At 43.4% G+C, this 23,976-nt stretch overlaps 1 protein-coding gene across 8 annotated transcripts in view; it reads right to left on the minus strand.

Moving 5' to 3' along the window:
- The window catches only part of PBRM1 (polybromo 1), a 59,294-nt gene extending 35,332 nt beyond the window's left edge, over positions 1 to 23,962 (minus strand). For 3 of the 8 annotated variants that reach the window (XM_071550537.1, XM_071550534.1, XM_071550540.1), the window contains exons 1-15: positions 23,812 to 23,897; positions 21,250 to 21,372; positions 20,075 to 20,230; positions 19,129 to 19,226; positions 18,425 to 18,572; positions 17,785 to 17,925; positions 17,011 to 17,127; positions 16,133 to 16,201; positions 15,267 to 15,365; positions 13,520 to 13,605; positions 10,937 to 11,035; positions 8,269 to 8,360; positions 7,038 to 7,254; positions 704 to 845; positions 59 to 156 (exon numbers count right to left, since the gene is read on the minus strand). In XM_071550537.1, coding sequence (XP_071406638.1) covers positions 59 to 156; positions 704 to 845; positions 7,038 to 7,254; positions 8,269 to 8,360; positions 10,937 to 11,035; positions 13,520 to 13,605; positions 15,267 to 15,365; positions 16,133 to 16,201; positions 17,011 to 17,127; positions 17,785 to 17,925; positions 18,425 to 18,572; positions 19,129 to 19,226; positions 20,075 to 20,230; positions 21,250 to 21,288 — 1,601 coding nt within the window. In that variant the 5' untranslated portion in view covers positions 21,289 to 21,372; positions 23,812 to 23,897. Of the gene's footprint in view, positions 1 to 58; positions 157 to 703; positions 846 to 7,037; positions 7,255 to 8,268; positions 8,361 to 10,936; positions 11,036 to 13,519; positions 13,606 to 15,266; positions 15,366 to 16,132; positions 16,202 to 17,010; positions 17,128 to 17,784; positions 17,926 to 18,424; positions 18,573 to 19,128; positions 19,227 to 20,074; positions 20,231 to 21,249; positions 21,373 to 23,811 lie in introns of all 8 variants that reach the window. The other 5 variants (XM_071550538.1, XM_071550535.1, XM_071550541.1 and 2 more) reach the window with 3 other exon arrangements.
- Between the last annotated feature and the right edge of the window lie 14 nt (positions 23,963 to 23,976).

Genomic DNA, 23,976 nt, shown 5'->3' on the forward strand with positions numbered 1-23,976 from the left:
TGGTGTGGCCAAAGGGCAGCAGTGGCCAAAGGTCTGCAGGAACTTCAGCAGCACATACCTTTTCCTCTTTGAGCTCCCAGTGTCAGATGTAGCAGAGGAAATCATGCTGTCCCCGTCCTCAATGTCGTCCCTCCGGGCAAGCTCCTTCTTCTTTGCCTGGAAAAAGCCCCAAATCCCTCAAGCCAAACTCACTACTGGACACTCCCAGAGCAGGATTAAACATCCCAACAGAGCAGGTGTACAAAGAGAGATGCAACTACAGGTTTGAGACTGAACCAGCATCAAAATATTCCCCATGATTTATTCAACGTAAGTTTTAATATCACTTTTGAGGAGCCAATCTGCAAACAGTGCCATTTCAGACTGGGGCACTTGGCTGGAACACTTACTGAAATCTGGAGTGCTTTACCATCATCCAATTACATGCAAACACTAAAAAAACCCTCACAACATCAATTTTCTCTCAGCTTAATTGGGTTAAGAGTCATAGTAAGGAATAAATTGACCAGTAGAGACCATAGAAGGCAGCAGGTGTGCTGAAGAAAAATCACCTTATGATGCTCTTCATTCCCACACTTCCCCCTAAGCAAGAAAATACTACTGCAAGTACAGGTCTAGTGAAAAATTGTTTTGGAAAAACACTCCCTAGGGAAATAAATTCACAGGTGAAGTCACAGCCTTTTGATTGTTCTGCTCCTCATACCTGCATAACCTGCTGCATTTTCAACACTCTTTTATAGATGGCAGAGTTGGGAACATTGTAGCGCTTGGCATTTTCAAACATCAAATTCAGATCAGCCTCCAGCTGGTCTAGAGTCTCATATTCATGGTTTTTCAGCTTGGTTCTGCAAAGAGAAATACCAATCAGATATTTCACAGGTTGTACAGTGCAAAACAGTTCTTTAACATCCTCATTTTCACAACAAATCGATACCCAAAGAGCTCTAACTCCAGGAACATGTTTTTTCTGATGCTCTGGTAACATCTTCCAGTTGCAGCCATGTAAGGGAAACAGATCAACTTCTAAAGGATGGTTTCAGTAACTTTGGAAGTTGTGGAGACTGAAGTCTTGTTTTCATACTCAGATGTTGGAGAGGCAGAAGCACAACCTGCTGAGACCACTCCAGTACTCTCATGTTACCCACTCCAATCTTGGCCTTCTCTTAAAAACATTACCTTTTTGTTGACTGGTGATATGTGCAAAGTGCACTTCTGTGAAAAGGACTAACAACAGCAAAAAAAATCATTTTTTAATATGCTAAACACATGAACCAGTGCACTGTTTGCCAGCATCTTAATGTGTTTTCTTGTATTTCCTTGCACAAGTGCTGGAAGTTCTAATCAACTTTTTAAAACCTTCCAACACTTCCCTACACACAGCAGAGAATATTCATCACAACAACACAAATCCCCAACCCCATCACAGCTGCAAACCCCACTCATCCACCTCCACAGCTCCTTCTTCCTCCTCCTGCCTGGCACATCCATCAGTCACCACCTCCAAGCCCAGTCTGGTGTCACACCTGGCTGAATGAGAACCTGAATGTGAACCTGAAGCAGCAGCACTACCACAAAATACATCTAATATAAAATCTTTCAGCCCCAAGCTTGTTTCTACCACCACTTGTTTATCCAAATAACCAAGGTGCAGGCCATTTGACTGTAAGCAACCAACAGAGTTGTGTTCATCAAAGGCTTGACAGCTACAGCAAAAATCCAGACTTAGACCACATAGTTTGGAAAAGACTGACAAGTTCCAACCACAGATGTGAGGAATGAAAAATGCATAGGCACAAGAGTGATCCTGTTCTGGTCTGCAAAGAACCTCCCCTTTTACCATCTCCTTCATCGTACTTGCTGTCAGCAAACAATGATTAATTGAGAACAATGATTAATTAAGAAGGTTATTCACAGAAGTACTTTAAACAGATTTAATCAAACTCAAACTCAGCAGAACTCAAGTGTGGTGACTTGTCTGGATTTACAGAATGAGATGCAGCTTCACAGTAAATTTTTAACGAGGCATCTCACCAATCTTGAAAGGAAGGAACTTTATAATCATCAGTTTAGTTAGCAAAGTGAGGCTAAAATTAACCAAATTCAAAGCTCTACAGAAAGTCACTGCCAACATAATACATAATAAATTTATATACTAGAAACGAAGAGAAATTTCTGTGAAATGAATGACAGTGACTCAGTTGTACCCGAGAGCATGAGTAAAACTCATGAAAAAAGCCTTTTAAACATAATGATGTTTGTGAAATAAGGAAAAAAAAACAGTTTAAAAGGTAGGCTACAGTTTCATAAGGCCACTAAGCCCAAACCAACATTTCCATGACATTTAATTTGGTCAAAATCAGAACAGTAATTAAAAAACAAGCAGTAAGCTGGCACTCATGTCCCTAAAAGGTCTGCTGGAAACTTACCAGCCCTTTCAAGTGGAATATCTGAAAGAACTGATCATGAGAGAGAGACTCACTCCATATAATCAACAGATCCAGCTTATCAGACACACACTAAGCCTAAAAATTTCTTACAGGAACAATTCAAGCACATGGCTAAAACCAGTTATGTAACTTATTTTCTGTTACTCAGAAATGGGGAAGTGCTAGTCCTGACTCTACAGGGAAAAAATCCACTAACAAAGAATGTGTGGGAAGGGATTTCACAAAAGCCCTGCTGAGGATGCCAGTCCTATAAAACACATTGGGAACATGAACCTGTCATTTTATAGAGACATTACAAACAATAAGCACTGAAAGTACTTGTTAAGGCAGGAAAACTGGACATGCAAACAGAATATTTAAAAATACACAGTATTCAACAAATATTAAGTGATAAAAGGAATGAAAGAACTGCTAAATCTCAGATACAGTGAAAATTTGCAATGTATACTAAATATCAGAGACATAATTTTCTCTGCAGAGAACATTTTGCCAATTGGCTCATTCATAAATTAAGAAAAAAGAAACACCGGAGTTCTCTAGACACCCTTCAGACCTTCACCCAGGCAGCAGCCCTTTTACTTCAACTAAGTTCCACCCCTTTGATTGCCATGTAACTAAAACTGGTTAAGTTACATGGCAAAATATGCTTGACCAGGTGATGAAATTTACTACAAGCTCCACTCCAGCAATTAATAACTAATCCAAAAGCAGCAAGAGCCACCAGAAATCTCACATTTTCATGAGAACCTCAACACATCCCAGTGCAGGAAATTCAACATTTAGATTCCTGTGTCACAGACCGTTGTCCAAAACCTGCCACATTCATTAGGAAAATGCATTTCAATTCCCCAAAGAGCAGACATCAGACAAACCCAACTGTGTTTTACACCAGAGCCCTGCACATGTTTAAAGATCAACTGTAAGCTGTTTGAAGCACAAGCATCGGGATGTGCCAGTGAAGGTACCAATTTCAGTGCCTGTGCTCCCACATGCGTTTTTAGGAGGCAGCTGCAGCCAGGGAATTCCCTGGCACACCTTCCTCCTCTCATAGAAAAAAGCCTTAGGGATTTTACTTCCTAAAGCTGTAAAATGTAATAAGGAACACAGTTCCTGCAAGCATGTCAGGGCCTAGCACTTGTGTACTGGGTACTGAACACACTCTCCTGCATCATTTCATAGAATCATAGAATCACAGAATCATAGAATGGATTGGGTGGGAAAAGACCTCCAAGATCATCAAGTCCAACCCTTGGTCCAACTCCACTCCCTTTACCAGATCATGGCACTCAGTGCCACGGCCAAGCTCAGTTTCAAAACCTCCAGGGATGGGGAATCCACCCCCTCTCTGGGCAGCCCATTCCAATGCCTGAGCACTCTCTCTGCAAAGAATTTTTTTCTGCTCTCCAACTTCAATTTCCCCTGGCAGAGCTTGAGCCCGTACCCCCTTGTCCTATTGCTGAGTGCCTGGGAGAAGAGACCAACCCCCACCTGGCCAGAACTTCCCTTCATGTTCTTCTAGACAGTGCTGAGGTCACCTCTGAGCCTCCTCTTCTCCAGGCTAAACACCCCCAGCTCCCTCAGCCTCTCCCCACAGCACTTGTGCTCCAGTCCCTTCTCCAGCCTCGTTGCTCTTCTCTGGCCCCGCTCCAGCCCCTCAATCTCTTTCTTGAAATGAGGGGCTCAGAACTGAACTGAGGGGCCCAGAACTGAACTGACTATTTCTGTGGTCATTTGTAATTACAGAGTAACTTTTCCCCAGCAATGTGAAGTTTGCAAAGTAACCTCACACAGGGCACTTCAACCACCCACGAAAAGTCACAGCATTCAAGCTTCATGACTTTTTTTAAGTAGGATTTTCTTGTTCTGCAGCTCTGAGTTTCCTCCTGTGTGAGGCAGGCACCTCTCCTCACTGTGGAGGGAGTGAAGGGGCACCAGGGTCAGCCCAGCTGTGCCCACTGCCTGGGCAAGGGGTGAGGGGAACACATGGAAACATTGGAAATGGCAGCTGAACAAAAGAGGGTTTTTCTGTGAGAGTTTCACACACTGGCACTGGTTGGTCAGGGAGGATGTGGAGTCTCCATCTGTGGAGATGCCCCAAACCTCACTGGGTACAGCCCTGAGCACCTGGCTCTGGGTGACCCTGCCATAGCTGGGAACACTCTGTGACTCTGTAAAGTCAGGAGGAAACTCAGAGAAAACCAAAGCCATCAGCAGGATTCCCTCCCAGGTCCAGGAACAGCTGGGGATCAGCACTCAGGTCACAGGACTGAGGTCTGTAACACTCACAAAGTGCCTGAGAGGCTGGGGTAGGTGAATGTGCATCTCATTACACCAAAACACTCACACACTCCCTCTAGAAAGCATATATATTTTTAGAGACTGTTCTTGCATTTGGCACACACAAAACCCCCTGAAATACATGACTAGCTGTAAAATTTGCAGCAGCCACACATTTCACAGCCCTGGCAGGAAGGACAGCTTAGGCAGCCAGATGCCAAAGCCAGACAGATATCAGACAGGAATAGTAGGCTTGACTCCAACTCCTTCAGCTTTGCACTAGGACACTTCACTTTCTGTCCACATCTGGGAAGAGAAGATATGCTCTTTGCATACATATCCCAAAAAACACACAAAACCACAAAAAATATGGCCACAGAAAAAACCTCCACCCCTCAGGAGTGGCAGTACAACCATACCTGCCTCAGTTTTCCCTACAGCACATCAATTAAGTACACACAGGCACAACTTCAGGGCTTTTCAGGGACAGTAAGAAGTGAAGATTATGTGGTAATTTAAAAACCAGCTGAAATTCAGAATGTGCAGAAAGAAACTGGACTACTATAAAAATTGTACTTTAACTTGTGAGCCTTAAACACTGTTTCTAAGAAGCCTGTCTGTCCCTTTTTATTTTCTAAGCTCTCAGGCAGTCAGTCAGATTATTTTTCCTACATTCTTCATACATTTGCATGGAGTTTCTGTGCTGCTCCCACAGCCAGATGCCATCTGCCTACACTGTAAGGAAAGCAGAAATGCAGCTGCCTCTCCATGGAAAATTATTTGTTCTATAACTGATAGCAAGGATATTTTTAATGGAAAGTCTCTCCCAGTTAAATCTGTTTGTAGATTATTTGAGCCAATACTTTTAAGTAAATCCAGACAAAAAGCCTCCTGACAACTGTCAATGGTTCTTCTCAATTTAACCTTATTTTTTCTCATCGAGTACATTTTGTGCTTTGTTCAGAGCAAGACATTTTCTTTGCCAACCCAACAGCTGTACTAAGACATGAGAAAAAATGCTTTAAAGCCACTGATGGAAAAGATAACCAGTGAGGCAGCTCCAGAATTGCTCTCCAGCACATGCACAACACCCTCTGACAAGTTAAAAAATCCAAAAGTTAATTTTTGATTTAACAAAGACACTGCTCATTCAACAATTACAAGAAGTCTGGAGGATCATATTATGATATAACTAAAATTTATAGACCTGTGTATGAGAGTGGATTACAAACACAGGAACAGTGTGAGAGTCCAGCTGCAGGACCAGCACTCCTGTAGCCCAGGCAGGGACTGGAGAGCCCAGTGGCCTCTGGGCAGGAGGTCTGGGCCACCCAAGGCTGGTCAGCATCATTGAACTCGCTGAAGGGAAGTTCCAGCCAGGTGGGGATTGGTCTCTTCTCCCAGGCACTCAGCAATAGGACAAGGGGGCACGGGCTCAAGCTCTGCCAGGGGAAATTGAAGTTGGAGAGCAGAAAAAAATTCTTTGCAGAGAGAGTGCTCAGGCATTGGAATGGGCTGCCCAGAGAGGGGGTGGATTCCCCATCCCTGGAGGTTTTTCAACTGAGATTGGCCGTGGCACTGAGTGCCATGATCTGGTAAAGGGACTGGAGTTGGACCAAGGGTTGGACTTGATGATCTCGGAGGACTTTTCCAACCCAATCCATTCTATGATTCTATGATTAAAGGCTATCAATGCACTCAGGACCCTCAGTATCCATCATATCAGCTTATCTTGGGCCACCCAAGAAAGATATTGCTCACTTCTCTTCACCCAGGTTTTCACTCTGACAGCTGTGCTCAGGCAGCTGAGGAACCTTTCACTGCTCACAGGTTTATAAATGAACTGCTTATTTCAGTCCAGATCAGCCACACCATGAATGAAAATAATTATTCTCCACAGCTGTACTGTGACCCAGACAAAAGGAATGTAATTGCAACCATCTTGCTGCAGTTCACATTGCTGAGGACTATTTAAAACAGTAAGAGGTAATGAAGCAATCAGGAACAAGGGAAGAGAACAATGGGGGGTTTGCAGGAACTTTCATCTCTGCTGCACGTGTGGCCTTCAGAATTATTGATGTGGCACCTTCCAGGCCCATCACAAATGAACCTCCACAGAAAATAAACCCAACAGCAGCCACATCTGGGAGATGATCACAAGACTGATGCAGACTGAGTTGAAACAGGCAGCAATCAGATGTAGAGGAAAGATGGTGCATATAAGGCATTAGGTAAAGACAACCTGACCACAAGTGAGGATTCTGGAAAGAAAATAGTTTCACACCAGATATAGTTTGCATTCTGTTTTCTTACCTGATCTGCTGCAATGAAATGGGTGTTTTAATTTGCTGATAATAATCAGGATATTTTTTCTTGGAGGGCAAGTGGAAAAAGGGTTCAGAGATGAGCTGGCCCTGATTATTTCGGCAACTCCTGACTGTGTCATAAAGCTGGTAAAGAGGATTGGAGGTGTCCATGAAGGAAGTAATGCTCTCAGCCTCGGATTCTCCCTCCTCATAACGAGCAGCAGCTGCACAGAGAGAAGGGAAGAATGGGAAACTCAGCACGACAGCCCAGAGTGGGGTTTTTGATGGATAAAGGTTTAATCCATAAGAAAAGGCAGTCCCTCAATAGAGGCTGTTCAGCCACTCTCTGGAAGTCAGATTATACCTCAGAAAAGGGCACAACAAATACATCTAATAAGCCTCAAGCTGGCAAAAAAGGCACTTTATTTAGTTATTGCAATCTTTAGACCATATTGATCACAGCTTAATACATAATTGTGAAGTTTAGCAGAAAAAACTGACACTAAAGCCTGAAGGGGCACCTCTAATATATGTAGCACATGAAGAAGAAATGAAGATTTTAGAATTATTCTACAATTAGCATAAAATTAATTTGCAAATTTTATAGCAAACTTTTCTAGTTATCTTGCTTCAGGATTAGGATGAATGAAAGAAAGTACATGTTAAAAGCTACAGAATTACAATTTTAAAAAAATAACACCCAGCAATCACACTGAACCCAGCTAATAAACACTCCTCACACCTCCCAGAAGCAGCTGCTCTGAAGCAATAACAGAACTCTGGGCTAACCAGGAATAAAAATGCTTTTGCTTGCAGCAAGATATTAATTATGAAAGATTTTACAGCATATCCATCCACTGCAAAACAGTGGGGAGTAAGCTGAGTTACTAGCTGTGAAATAAATGCCCCAAAAATTTATATTGAAAAGATGCAACATTTAACATCCATGCAGAAACAATGACAACAAAAAAAGAAAAATCAAGCCAACAATATATGTACAAAAACAAATGCAGCACTGTCAAATTCCTTTACAGACTTCTCCAGTATCTCTCCTGTTCCATATTAGAAGAAACAAAAGCAAGCAACAGTTTCCTAAAGCATGAGTAGGTACTTGGAAACACACACAAAACCCAACACATTTGAAATCAATACACTTGAATGTATGAGGAGCTCCACAGATTTGCTTATTCTGAACATTTTAACTACAGAAAGCAGAGAAACTACATTTCAGTTCCCACCAGCCAAAGCTGCATCCTCATCACTTTCAGATCCATATTGCAATGCCATGGTTATTGCTGATAAACGATCCCCTTGGGCTGATCTTTTGTTACTATAAAAGAGAAAAAGTAAAGGAAGAAATTTTTTTATAAATGAAAAAACATGAAAATTAAAAAATAAAAATGAAAAGGTTATTGTGTTTACCATTAACAGCCACACAGAGTGTGTAAGCAAACAGTGAAGCTCCATGACCAGGAATACAGCCATGATATCAAAGAATGGAGTCTTTAACAAGAGGAACTGTTACTGACCCTCCTGTCTCTATTTTAAGAGCTGGTCCCTCAAACACAGTCAGAAAATTGAGCTCCAGCTGGATATCTTCTGTCCTAGTTTGTACACTTAAGTATTTGCCTAATTGTGGGAGAAGGGGGATAACAACTTCTTTGATCCTGTTTTATAGGGATTTGTCTACAGGAAGGAATTCAGCACTCTGAGCTGCATGTGGCACCTTCTCTCATCCCCATCCCCTCCTCAGGCACTTTCAGCACACACAGAGCCTGTACATGAAACAGCTTCCTCTGTTTCCCACGTGGAGTAAATCAGTGTCCGCAGGGGCTCAGTCTCACAGAGACTTTGTCAGCATCTCTCTCTGCCCCTCCTCAGTCCCAGACCTGGGGCACAGCATTTCACACCTACACCACAGACTGTGCCTGACATTCTCTGCCTTTTCACGTGGTCAGCTCCTCAGGCACCTCTGGGAATGGGCTCAGCCTTGTCCTGTGGGAGCCAAGTGCAGACTGGGCAAAAGCAGACGGGTTGCTGTTGTGCATGTCCAGGTTCCCCACTTTTCAAAATACACTTTGCTGTCTTTTGATATACACACACAGGTATCATTCCCTCAGTCTGTGGTATCATTCCCACCCCTCTGTGATAGTTTTTATTGTATTTTGCCATGGTTTTTTTACGGGCTTTGACTGTATTTGTCTGTTTTGTTTCTGTTTTGTCCCTCCTTTGTCCCTGTTTCCCCTTCCCTTTTCCCCTGGGAGCTCCTGATGGTGTGTACAAATTGTATATGTAGTTGTAAATGTTAGAAAATATATATATTCTGATTTAATTCAGTTTCTTTCAAGTTTTCAGTTTCCTTTCATTTTTTTTCCCTTGCTTTGAAGAGCAGGGGGAAAAGGGGAAGGCAGTTTGGGCTGGGAGGCCAAGTCAGACCGAGACATTCTCTAGAATGTCTGCTGAGTTCATTCAGTCCATGGTTTTGGGCTGTCCCTGCAGCCCCAGGGCAGGAGCTGGTGTTGCTGCTGGCCTGTTGCTGCTGCTGCAGCCAGTTCTGGCTCTGCCATTGCTGCACTTGGCCTCCTTTCATCAAAACTCCTTCTTCATTAACCGGGGTGATTTTTATTGTGGTACCACTGATATGGCATGTACATCCACACCTTGATGACAAGCCCATCTCTGCTGCAAATCTTCCCTGATGGCCTGAGGTGCTGCAAGTAATTGCCTTTACACTCCACTCCAACCCACCTGAGGCAGGGCAGCCTCAGCACCCTGACCCACAGCTGCCTGTGCTGATGCTCCTCCGTGGCCCAGCTCTCAGGGACACATTTCACAGACTATTCTGAGTTGCGAGGGACCCACAAGGATCATCGAGTCCGACCCTCAAGTCAATGGCCCGCAGAGGGGATTGAACCCATGACCTTGGCATTATTGCAACCAAGTTTTAACCAACTGAGCTAATCTCATACATAAGCATCAGGGCCTCTGTCTGAGAAGAAACGTCCTGCCAGAACTGAGCACCCAGGTGGTTTCACCTCTGTGCTGCCAGATGTGACTGCTGAGGCCCCACTGAGGGTTTGACACTGTCCATCAGTCAGTGTGAAGTACTGGATGTTCTTCTCACTCAGCAACAATTAACACATCAGTGTGTCACCAATATCACTCTCATCCAAAGCACAGCATTGTACCAGGTAGAAGGAAGAAAATTAACTATACCATCTGAAACCAGGACAGTTGCTGAAAGTGACACCAACTTGGTAGGAATTCCCAACCCCTCACAGACCCTTGTGTTCAGCCACAACTCCAGAGGACACACACACAGGGAATTAGGCAGGAGCAGCACTGCTTCAGGACAGTAACCCAGAGACTGTGGCCTCTGCCAGGCACCAAAACTCTCAGCTGGTAACTGTAAGAACAGACTAGAAAGCCTCCAGTAACCCAACCCACTCAGGAAGTTTGCCATAAAAGCATCCCAAATGCAAAGCCTTCTTTTTACAGGCTTCATTGTTTCCACTGTCTATTCTTAATGATTTAGTCCTGACTATTATTTCTTTTTAGTCATGAAATAAATGTTTTCTAGGTCTACAGCACGTTTCCATGGGTTTTTTCCCTGCTTTATTTTGTAATGAAGTTTAACACACTGTTTCTCAGAACATTACTAAGGAAATGAGTGCACAGGGAGGATCTCACAACAGGTGCTTTGAAACGTTAAATATAACACCAAACTACAGCAAAGTAACTTATTAAATCATACTCAACACTTGACTGAAATATATTTGAATCTCAAAAGTATCTGAGTATTGAAGAGCTCTCTCAACAGCAACAACAAAAAACCACCAAACAAAATCCACTGCTTTTCCACATGACAATGACCCAGCTTTTCCTCCAAGTGCACAATTTACTTACCGATAATATTTGTTAGAAGAATTTCTCTCATCCCCAACACTGCCTTTACCCTGTGAGGAAGGACCTGTCAGCTTGGAAGCAGCCAAATTTGATGCAGTCCTTAAGGCAGAAGAGACAAGCCAAGGAAAAGGGGAGGAAAAAAAAACAGGCCCACCTTAGACCCATGAAAAGATGCAGCAAGGAAAAAGCTTTTCACAGAATCACTTTGACAGATCAGCCAAAAAGTTCAGACAGGTAGTTTTGAAGCTGAAAGTTAATTAACACTGAGATCAATTCAGTGCTCCAGCATTAATGTGGATTTTGTTTATAAAGTCAGAGGAAGGTCCAGCTCAGCATTAATAGCTGTACAAGCAGCTCAGCCCAAAGAGCAGTGGAAGCAGCCAACAAAATGTTCCTTAGCTCCAGATAAAGCTCTTCATACAGGTCCAGTCACGTTTCATTAATACTCAACAAAGTCACTGCCAAGTGGGTTTGACAGGGCACATTGTCAAGCAACTTAATTTTGCCATGTTATTGAGGGAGGACAGTTAAATGCACCACAAAGAGGAGTTTAGTTTGACAAGGGAGACAATGAGCTCTGCAAGAAAAAACATGGTCTTTGACATACAGAAGTTTGGTTAGTAGCACTGTGATGAATTTGAGTTTGATCCATCAGTGACAGAGAACAACAGATGTAAATTGAGAAGAAAAATACAGGGATCGAACTTGAAGTGAGTTTATGAGGAAATTTTACTAAAATCAGCAACAGGTAAAGGAGAACTCCCCTTTAAGGCAATTAAACATGTAGGAATTTAAATGAAAAATAATGTTTTTGTGAAGCTGATTCACCAGAAAAACAAAAAAGAATAATGGTTGAATAAAAAGAAGCAACCAGTGAAATACAGAATAGCAGGTTTGATTTCTATGGTCCTTCTCTCATCCCCATTTTTTTGCATGCAGCCCAATATCATGGTAGCCTGTTTCAGACAGTGTTTTTTCCCTAAGTTAGAAAAACAAAGAAGGGAGCTGTCAATGGTTCTGACAGATTCCTTCAGGATTTGCAGGTCTACTGAGAACAGAGTACACAACAGAACATCTGGAATAGGGTGGTTGAGAAGTGGAAATGGGTTGGCAGTGCAAGAGAGGAATTCAACCAACAAATACCAGTGTGATTTATCTGTCATCCCTTCTTATACAATCAGCTTTATTTTGATGAAAAACAGTTGAACCTTAAAATTAAATATGACACCTTGAGCTTCACTGATGACACATACAGTGAGAAAAATAAAATAAAACCACAATTTAAACAGAAAACCTCTCTACCTACATGTCATTCTAGTTCCTGTAAAGCAAACACATCAGTATGTTCAGTGTCTGTAGAATCAAGGTCTTCTGGCACTACATATACTTTTAAGAAGGAAAATTATTAGAATATATGTCAGGAATTACTCCCTAATAGTAGTTTTGCTGTTATAGTTTCATATGCTCCAACACTGATTCACTCAATAATGGGAGAGAAGCTGAACCAGAAAATCTATGTCTCAAAATACCAAACAGTAAAAATCAATCAGGTAACTTCCACTTCTTTCACACATAATCCCAGGAAACACTTTTAATACTGACACCATTTACACAAAATAAATCAAACTGCCTTTCAGTAAAGTTAGGGAGCATTAGTGTCCCCAGTTGTACCACACAAACCTTTGTAGGAAATAACAGCAGTTGTTTTGCAGCACCAAGTAACAGTAAACAGCTCAAACACATAGAGAGAGTCCACCTTGCAAGAGTTTCCCACCTCCTGAATGACTTGCAAGATGTTGCTTTAATATTTTTATATGAATGACAAGGCTCATACTGGCAAATAATATCTAAACCAACTTTTGAAAGCAAAAAGTTTACACAAGGAGAAATCTAATTGTATTTCAGATAAGGAACATTTACAATGGCTGCATCCCTTCTCTGTGCACTATGGATTTTCACAGGAGGAAAATGCTTTTTCCTAAATAAAACCATTCCATTAAGCAAACAGAGCTATCAGCTGTGTTATATACCTGCCTGTCCATGACCAAATCTGTGCTTCACTGATTAGAAAATCCAGATGATCAGTGTCCTGTGCCTCTTCTCACAGCCAGAAATCACTTTTCAAACAGGAGTTTACATAATGTGGACTTCCCTTAAATACCTTTTGCCCAAGGTTCTGTTCCTGTGTTTCTGCTCAACATTCTACCTAATTAACTGTGAACTCTTATGTTTCAGCTCCTAACAAGACTCAAGAATACTCAGCATTTGTCACAAAACAGAGCACCTTGTTCCTCGCTATTCCTGTTCTGTTATTAACTCATAAACATGGGGTGCAAGTTGGCCATAGTTTAAGTGATAAAAGAGACACTATTTTTATAATCAAGCACATCACAAAAACTATTTCACCGCAGAAGTACTTCAATAAAAGGGCTTCCTGCCAAAAACTATAATTCATAACTTTTACAACAACAATACACCAAGTTTTCAAGCAATTATTTCCCACTATATTCTCCACAGTAAAATTAAGGGAATGTCTATAGAGGTTTTCATATGAAATTATAGAAAGAACTCTCTTTGCAGTACCTGATTCGGAGACTTGACTTGGCCAACTCACTGTGTTCAATTTCAGCCTTTTTCATATTAAATATCTTTTTAATCGCATTTGCATCCTGTCAATTGAAAGAATTTTTTTTGTTTAATGCTGAAAGTGAAGAATGTTATATCCAGCTATCTAAAAATCTGAAACAAAGATCAAGCAGCTCTTACATTTAGATATAAAGCAATTTTGCATGAGAAATGAAGCACAGAACAAAGTCTGCCTGAAAACACCCACACTGTAATTTTACAGTGGCCTTAAAGAACTGAACAGAACAGCTGAGTAGCTTCAAGCTGGGTTTTTTGTCATATATTAAAAAAAATCAGCAATTTACAAATACACACAAATACCACTATGAACTAAAAAGGCAAAATAATTTCAGTGCCTTTGCAATCAAAAAGTTGCCACAAGTACCAAGGTTTACAATGGCTGTTCCCTCTCTTTCTACACCCGTGGACTCCACACTCAGAGTAAGAGTTCAGCAATTAGGAAGAAAAGAGCAATGAGGCTGGAGAAGGGACTGGAGCACAAGTGCTGTGGGGAGAGGCTGAGGGAGCTGGGGGTGTTTAGCCTGGAGAAGAGGAGGTTCAGAGGTGACCTCAGCACTGTCTAGAACTCCCTGAAGGGAAGTTCTGGCCAGGTGGGGGTTGGTCTCTTCTCCCAGGCACTCAGCAATAGGACAAGGGGGCATGGGCTCAAGCTCTGCCAGGGGAAATTGAAGTTGGAGAGCAGAAAAAAATTCTTTGCAGAGAGAGTGCTCAGGCATTGGAATGGGCTGCCCAGAGAGGGGGTGGATTCCCCATCCCTGGAAGTTTTTAGACTCCTTGGCCGTGGCCCTGAGTGCCATGATCTGGTAAAGGGAGTGGAGTTGGACCAAGGGTTGGACTTGATGATCTCGGAGGTCTTTTCCAACCCAATCCATTCTGTGATTCTATGAATGACCAGTTCTTAGTGAGGTTACAAGAGTGACTAATGTTGCCAGGAACTGAAACTACAACCCAAACACAAATGCAGCTGGGAAGGTCCAGGAGCAATTTACTTAACAGTGTTACACATCCACAAGGTCTCCTGCTAAAATGTCCTTAAAAGCACAAAAAGGAATCACCTGCCACTGACATTCTCTTAGTTCCAGAGTACATGGAAACAGCAAAGTGACAGTTTGAACACAAAACGCTGCTGAAATACAAAGGAAAAAGACAAGAGGTGTAATTTGGTCACAAAAATACAGCTAAAAGGGAGAGGACCTTCGGGCAATAGTTTTAAGATCTATGGGCTGCTCTAATACTGCACAATATTCTGGATACTGCTGGAAAAAAAGATAATTCATGTATTGCTATAAACTGCTACAAAGCTATTGTTCTATCAGCTCACAGAACAAAGAAGGCATGACTGGTTTTGAAGCACAAACAGTCCCTTCAATGTGGAAGGAGGTCCCTGCTCAGTCCCTGTCACTTGACCTTGTATTTTCAGCCATTTTGACTTCAACCAGAAGTACAGGGATTCCTCAAAAAAAGTCATGTAATTCATATCCCAAGATAAAATTTAATTGGAAAAAATCATGTAACTCCAGGGAAAAAAGTTCTATTAAAAGCAATATATAAAGAAAAAAGCTATTTTTCAAAAAATGAAAAGAGGCTCTTGAGTGCCTTTTGCTAAAAATTCATTTATGGATCAATGAGCACAGAAAGAAGCAAAGAAAGTCTGGACTCCAGTCAAACTCTGAACTGAACCAACCTTGAACACTTGTGACCCAGGCTCATTGTAGGTTTTGGCATTCTTTGCCAGAAGATCTATGTCCTTGGCCATGGCATGAATGCTTTTGTATGTTCCATTCTGCACAAGAAACACCAGAACTGGTTAGAGTGGCAACCTTCAGACAGCACGAGAACTAAGTCAACAGTGAAAAGCAACGGGAATTCACTAGAATAAAGGGAATGTTTATAGACAAATGGTAATATATTTATAAAGAGGACAGATAAGTATCTGGAAAAAGTAATCAAAAAAAGAAAGTAACATGCACACATGCTAAATCCTTAAAAAGCTTATGAATGAAAAGAAAAAGATTGAAAAATGCTTAATAGATTATATTATCTTAATTTTGAAGAGTTCTGACAAAATGCTGTTGTATCTTTATTCTCTAGTTCAATTAGTCTATGTCCTTTCCCCCATTACTACACAAAATGCTGAAATTACAGAACAATATCTCAAATTACTGGAGCAGTAAGATGAAAAACTCATCAGTACAAAACATCTATTTATAGCAGCAGAACAAAAGCAGGTGATGATAATGCACGACCAAGCCTTGGTACTTCAGTGTTTTACACTGGCAGTTCATGCCAAGGAACTGCTTTATACCATTAAACATCAAGGAACCCGAGATATTCCAGCTCAGAGCCAGCACAGCACAGCTTGCAGTGCCTGGGCTTCCACACAGCCACTTCTGACCCAGGACAGAGCATTAAACCATCACAGTGTGCAGATTATTTAACAGCAGAGGAAAAACACTTTGCCTTTCCCACCACCATTAATTCTGTCTTCTAACAATTTTACAATGCTTACTGTTGAAGAATTAATGACATATTAATATGTTCATACTGTACCTGTATCCTTTGGGCAATAGTTTTAAGATCTATAGGTTCCTTTATTATTGCATAATAATCTGGATATTGCTGGAAAACAAAGATTATTTATGTATTAATATAACCAGTAACAAAGCTGTTCTAACAGGTCACAGAACAAGCTGTCAGATGGACTGCACATCAGAACAGGGTAAACATGGCACTGGGCTTCAATCTGGACAGGCCAGGTCACAAGGCACACACAAGGAATTGTAATTCATCAATACACTGACGTAAAGGGACAGTTCTGACATGGTGATGGACAGATTATTTGTGCTGCTGGTTAAAACTCTTCCATCACAGAAGCAGAACAACACTGCTTCAAAACAGAACAATGGGATCACACATATTTAAAAAGAATAAAAACTCTGCATCAAAAAAAGCCCCAGTTACCTGAACTGGCAGAACTGGGCAAGCCCCAATGGGCAAGAGTAAAGAAGGGAGGAAAGCTCCGCCAGCAGCTCTCCCAGGCACTCAGCAATAGGACAAGGGGGCACAGGCTCAAGCTCTGCCAGGGAAAATTAAAGTTGGAGAGCAGAAAAAACTTCTTTGCAGAGAGAGTGCTCAGGCATTGGAATGGGCTGCCCAGAGAGGGGGTGGATCCCCCATCCCTGGAGATTTTTAAACGCAGATTGGACGTGGCACTGAGTGCCATGATCTGGTAAAGGGAGTGGAGCTGGATAAGGGTTGGAATTGATGATCTTGGAGGTCTTTTCCAACCCAATCGATTCTATGATCGATTCTAAGGACACAGAACCAAAGAACTGCATCCTGAGTGTGGCCATCACCAGCATAACATCAGAGATATAAAAGTCCACATTTCCAGCTTAGACCACAACCAATATTGCTGAAATACTCACCACTTTAGATGGGAGTTTCTGAAACAGTTCACTTATGAGACGTCCTGATGGGTTTGTGGCAACAGCTACAGCTTCAAGAAGCTGTTCAAGAATTTCCTTCAGGTAACCTGGAGATGACTAATGTAAGAAACGAAATCACAAGAAGTTTTAATAGCAGCCACAGTGGAGTGCTTTAAGTTGCACTGAAATTCAGGAATTTACACTTCAAAGACAGAAAATATCAAGTACAAAAAATGGATGCAACTTTTGAAGACAACATTGTTTATGTGTTTAAGTAAAGCACATTAAGAAACTTTAATTTCAGGTTTACACTGCAGGGTGTCAGACACACATCACACTGTTAATGAAAAGTGCATCCCAACATCACACAAACCAGACAGGCACAAACTTCCCCTCATCCTGTCTGGCTTATAACCCACCCCAGGAGCAGCTGCACTAAGTGAATGGGACACTTGCTGGAAAGTCATTCATCAGACTCAAAGCTTTCCTGCAAGAAACCTCAGAAGTGGCACAATATCAAGCACACATCGTATTATTTCAGCTAAACCAGAACCAGGCTTTATCCCTGTCAGAAAACCTCACAGCTGCTTTTTGCTATGCGAAGTGAAACACACACAGAGTGTTGTGGAGTCATTGACTAATAACCTTGCCTAAAAAATACCCTCTGGGGAATGATTTGACAGTGAAAATATTACTCAGTGCTTTGTCGCCCTCTCAGAGTCAGCTGACACAGCCACGGCCTCCCCCACCTGCAGTTGTCATGGCCACACTTACTAATTCAGAATTTGCTTGATTGTCATGTCCTTCCTCATCATCCTCCTCCTCCTCGGCATCACCTTTCTGAACAAACTCATTTTTTGTGCGCAAATACAGCTCCCAGAGTTTGCAGGCAGCTTTGTACTCAGGAGAATCAGGCTGCAACAACACATCAAACACCCTGGTCAAAAGTCAGACCGTTCTCATCTGAAGGAAATGTATAAATTATGTGGCAAATGGAAGAGAAAGACTCAACATTCCTGCTGGATGCTTTCTGTTCTTTATAAACATTTCCTTTTGGGGAACAAAATAACCCTTTTTCTATTTCAAAAGGTTACACAAAGTGTGTTGTAAAATGAGAAGGCTTTGATAGGTTTTTTTCTCAGTTTACATCTCTATTTTTGCTTTTGATCTCTTTTGGAAAACGACAGGAAGAACCTTCCCACACTATTTTATAGTTTTCCACAGAAAAACTGTAGGATGACTTATGATGATACAGTCAATGTATGGAAATACATGCAACTAACTGCAATGTGTGTTGTCCTCTTACCAATAATACAGCCTAAATTGAAGAGCTTTTTGGGCCAAACTAAGGAAGAATTTTAACATATCTCTACCACTTTCACAGTGAATTTGAGCTTTACATGTATTTTCTCACCTTATAGTAAGCCTTTGCATTGTTAAAGAGAAGCTGGAAATCAGCAGTCAGCAAATTCACATCATCATACTCCTCCATCTTCAGCTTTTGTTGGATTTTCATTAAATCAATTGGCTGAGAAACCACTTCATAATAATCTGGTTGATTTCTGTTGCAATGACAAAAACAGGCATTATAATCCAAGAATAAAACCAAAACCACAGCACTAAAGCTTGTACATGTCTATGACTAACTAAAACAAAGAAAATTCCAATCCATTTTTGTTACAGCTAAAAGATCTACACAGTGGTCTGTTAGTCAGCTTATTTTACATATGTTGTCTAACATCCTCCATTTCCCATGTTTAAGATAAAATTCAGTCTCTTTCTTATTATCTACTCTATTTTCAAGGGTCACCTCTAGTCACATCTCCAGGATATGCCCTAAGTATTACATTCCACCAGTTATGTACAATATTTTATAACCAAAGGCACAGATGTTTTAGGAAGCTGTCAGAAGAAACATTTTAAATTAATTCAGTGAGTTTTTTGCATGAAAAAGGACACTAATATTAGCATGTCCCCTTGAATAATTAGACCAAATACTTGGATCAAACACAGGTGTGAAACTATGACAAATGTAGCTTAAATTTTTCATAAATTAATGCTGAAGTATCCCTCAGTTTCCACTTTACTCCCTGATTAAATCTCAGGTTCAAGGCTCACCTTCTCTTGGGGGCCCTAATGAAAAGCTCACAGAGGAGCCTCCCCTGCTCATCCTTGTAATCTCTGATGGTGTTGTAGAGCTCATGGCACACAGCAATCTGAAAGGCAGCAACAATAAAGTCATGACAAAGGAGAACATTTTATGGAGGCAACAAACCAAGTCCTGCTTAAACAGGGAAAGACAAGCTGCCAATCCACAGCGTGCTCTAAAGCAGAAGTGAGTAGCCATTGGAGCAGAGAATCACAGAATCATGGAATGGATTGGGTTGGAAAAGCCCTCCGAGATCATCAAGTCCAACCCTTGGTCCAACTCCAGTCCCTTTACCAGATCATGGCACTCAGTGCCACGGCCAAGCTCAGTTTCAAAACCTCCAGGGATGGGGAATCCACCCCCTCTCTGGGCAGCCCATTCCAATGCCTGAGCACTCTCTCTGGAAATCTGCTCTCCAACTTCAATTTCCCCTGGCAGAGCTTGAGCCCGTGCCCCCTTGTCCTATTGCTGAGTGCCTGGGAGAAGAGACCAACCCTCACGTGGCTGGAACTTCCCTTCAGGTAGTTCTAGACAGTGCTGAGGTCACCTCTGAGCATTGTACACCATTGCCTGTGCCATTCCCCACTTATCCCTTTCTGCATTTGCTTTGCAGACACAGCTCTCAACTCCTGCAAATTATGATTTCAGCTCCTTCTCCAACATCCCTTCATCTGCTAAAATCATCAGCAAAAAAAAAAGGAAAGCAGCAAAAGCAAAACAGGAAAGAAAAAGATGAAACTGGGGAGACAAGACCAAACCAAAGCTGAATGTGATCCTGAACAAAGCTCAGGCAAGGCAGGAGCAGATTCAGAACGAGTGAGCATGGGCTGCACGTGGTCATCCCTTTTACAATCCCAGACAGGGATACAGTATCCCCAAGGAAAAACCAGGTGTGCATAATAAGAAGGTACTAACAGGATCTACAGTTGGGAGATTGGAAAGTCTCCTCCTCTTTCTGCTCGGGCCTGGTGTGTTTGTGGAGTGATGGGCATCGTCGAAGTCTCCTCCGCTGACGCTGCTGGAAGGGGAGGTGGCTCTTCGCCTCTTGGAACCCATGGAATCCAACTTCTTCTATAATGAAGAGACACGTTAACTCATGGCATTGCACCCAGACCCTCTGGGGAGTGCTAACCACAGAGCTTTGGATGAGTTAGGGATGTTTGCTACACTCTGCAGGTCTGTTAAACCACAATCCAAACACCAGCGTTGTGAAAATCCCCAAGAGTAAAAAGGGAAATCAAAATGCTCCTACAGTTTTACAGTCACCAACAGAAGCAAGGTCAGAAACCTCCCCCGGGTCACAGTGATGGAGATGAAATAGCAGCTCTCAGCAGAACATGTTCTCAAACTGTACATTTTGATACCCCGTCCCATGCATGGAACTCTGTTTTCAACAAAAAAGCTGTACAGAAACGTGCTCAGTTCTGGTGTAAAAGCACATCATTCCATGTCAAACTAAAAAAAAAACCAAAACAACCAGACCAACAAACAAACAAAAAAACCTAAATAAACTAACAAAACCAGGAAGAAAACAAATTACAAATGAAAAGAGCTACCACTGAATACCTTGTGTTATATTCAAGTGGAAAAAAGGTCTAGAGCACCATGTGACCTCCCACTTGATGTGCAGGATGAGTGGCTCAATCTGAGAAGCAGAAAGAGCCACCTCCTCCTTCAGTCATAGCTTTCCATTTACCAGCACAAACACTGATAAAAGAACAATCACCATGCAACAACTATGGTAATTTATGGAGCAAGTTGTTGGCTCTTTTCCAAATTCCAGTGCCAGCATCAGAAAAATATCTTTATTTGTGGCTGTCTCAAAGGCTGAATGCAGAATAGATCCACTCAGCCCAGCTTATACCCATTTTCCAACCAAATCAAGGAATTCCTTCAAGGAAGCTGCTGTTACTCAGCTGATGCACAAGGTACGGCAGCACAAGGTAACCACATTAAAGCACTTATGGCAGAGTTCAGTCCAAGCACACAAATGAGATGAATAAGGTAGCAATAATTAACAGTCAGGGTAGAGAAAAGCAAAAGGCTGAGGCAGAGGAATGGAGACACAATCAATAATTTACCAGATTTACCAGAGTAGAACCAGCACCTCGAAAAGCCAGTCTCCTCATAGTGTCTGATGGCCAAGCACAGATACTGGGAGAAGGTGACACTCTGAGAGCAGCAGACCAGGAATGTTGTTAGTACAGCCAGAACTGGAAGACAAGAAAAAGGAAGGAGAGAGAGGAGAACATTGAGAGTAGATAGATAAAGAAAAAAATCCAAGAATAACTTGGATAATTACAGCGACAGAGGAAAAAAGCAGGAAACAGAAGGTAACTTTTTTTAGCCCAGCAGAAACACTACAAAGTAATTTTGCACACAGAATGCCAGACACTTCTGTCATTTTCACAGCAAAAATACATTTCTGTAATGTTCCTGAATACACATTACAGATTTCTCAGCCACTTGCTAGAGGGTGATTCATCAAGCAGAACAGAGAGTAAACATAAGTGATATCTGACCTGACAGTGAAAACCAGAAAGCAGTAAAAGTTACAGAATGCAAAGTACTACTACAGTGCTTATAACAATAACTGCATCATCTTAAGGTCAAGGAACATTTAATAAATTATGTAGTGATGCTGCACCTCCATCACCCTTCAGAGTGGGTTTTTATCCTCAGAACTAAGCAACACTCAGTATCCAGCCATTCAGGCTCACTAGAGATGTTCTGTTTCAATTTCTAAGCAGTCTCCAAGCCAGATTTTTTTTCCCCAGAAATTCCATGTGAAACACAGAACCATCTTATGACAAAATGTTTGCTTCTGTGTGGTTCATCCAACTACTGCCTTCAGTCAAACCCCAGAGAGATTCTTTTCCTGTTCAGGACTCTGGATATTTTCATAACACAGATATGCAGAGAAACTCTGTGCTTTATCAGCAGACTATTCACCTTGGGAACAGAACCCACACTCTGGCTTTGGTGCTGCCTCCAGCTTTTATCTGAGGGCTGCAGTTGGAGTGGCCAACACCAGCTGTGCTGATGGGCAGAGTGACAGGAGCACAAGTCACTGGATGTGGAAGAAAGCAGAAGGGACATGGGAATGAGGAATTCTGGTTCAACCAGGAACCCAAAAGCGCACTCAGTTCAATCCCATCCTGAAATAAAGACTCGGGAAGCTCCCAACCAGCACTGCCTGCAAAGACACACGTCTGAAGCATGAACGCTGCCTGGCTCAGCCACACACTGACAGCGACCAGGACACCCTGAGCACTCTGTACACAGCCTCCAAAACACATTTTCCTCCTCTAACAACCATGCAAAACACTCATCAGCCTGCACAACATCACGAACACTCAGCTGAAGACCTGCTCATGCCAAACTCCTACCGACGTGAGGCTCCAAAATGCAAATTTCTCACCAGATCTTCACGCTGTGAGCACAGACAACCTGCTGTGCACAGAAACACTTTGTTTCACTTCAGAACCCCTCTCCCAGAGTTTGCTGTGCAGTCTGACTGTGCAGCCACCCTGTGAGCCGCCCCACAGGACCCAACACTCACACCGGGAATCGCCGCTACAGCCGAGGCAGCTCCGGGGCAACAGGAGGAGCCTGAGCATCATCCCAGGAACTGCTCCCACCGCCCGTAAAAGCGTCATACGAGCACAGACAGCGCCGCAAAAACACTTTGGCCATTCCTAATTTACAGCACATCGACACACACAGACAACAGGTGTCTCTCCCACAGCAACACCACACTGGGCACCACCAGGATCACCAGTCCCACCCCATACACGGGCAGGTGTTCCATGTCCAGGTGACACATGTCCAGGTGTTCCATGGCCAGGTGTTACACGGCCAGGTGACACACGGCCAGATGTTACACAGGCAGGTGACACACGGTCAGATGTTACACAGGCAGGTGACACACGGGCAGGTGTTCCATGGCCAGGTGTTCCATGGCCAGGTGTTCCATGGCCAGGTGTTACACGGCCAGGTGTTACACGGCCAGGTGTTACACGGCCAGGTGACACACGGGCAGGTGACACACGGTCAGATGTTACACAGGCAGGAGACACACGGGCAGGTGTTACACACACTTGGCACAGCACGCTGGGCACAACCCTGTGCATTCCAGCACTCATTTCATTTTCTGCCTGCAAGCAGAGCAGAGCTGCAAGTCCCGGGATGCCGCGGGGGACATTTATCGTCACCTGCCTGGCCCCCGTTTCGGCATAAACATCGAATTGAGCAGCGGGAACAAGGGCGGGAAGCGCGGCCAGACCTCCCCTGGTTACCGACGCCATCGGAACGGGACGGGGAGAGGAGAATGGCAGGGACCAGACCCGTGAGAGGCACCGGGACGGGGCACAAAAAGAGGCACCGGGACGGGGCACAAAGAGCCAAAGCCGCCGCTGCCGGAGGCCACGAACCCGCCGGGAGTGCGGGACACAAACAAAGCACCGTGTTCGGCACCGCAGGTGCTGCCACAGCCGCGGGCAGCCCCGCCAGCCCAGCCCGGCCCCGGTGTGGGTGACACGGGCGGGCGGCACTCGGCGGGCCCGCTGCGCGCTCGGGCGGCGCCGCCGCCGCCACACAAAGGGAGGCAGCGGCCTCCAAGCCCCGGCCCGCGCCCCGCCCGCGCCGCTCACCCCTCTGGCTCGGCTCGGCTCCGCTCGGCTCGGCTCGGCCCGGCTCGGCCCGTCTCCGCCCCGCTCGGCCCTGCCCGGCGCTGCCGCGGCCCGGGGGGTGCGCGGGGTCCGCCCGGCCCGGCTCCGACACCGCCGCCGCTGCCGCAAAGCGACACACAGCCCGCG

This window comes from Pithys albifrons, chromosome 3 (assembly GCF_047495875.1).
Source record: "Pithys albifrons albifrons isolate INPA30051 chromosome 3, PitAlb_v1, whole genome shotgun sequence".
Lineage (NCBI taxonomy): Eukaryota > Metazoa > Chordata > Aves > Passeriformes > Thamnophilidae > Pithys > Pithys albifrons.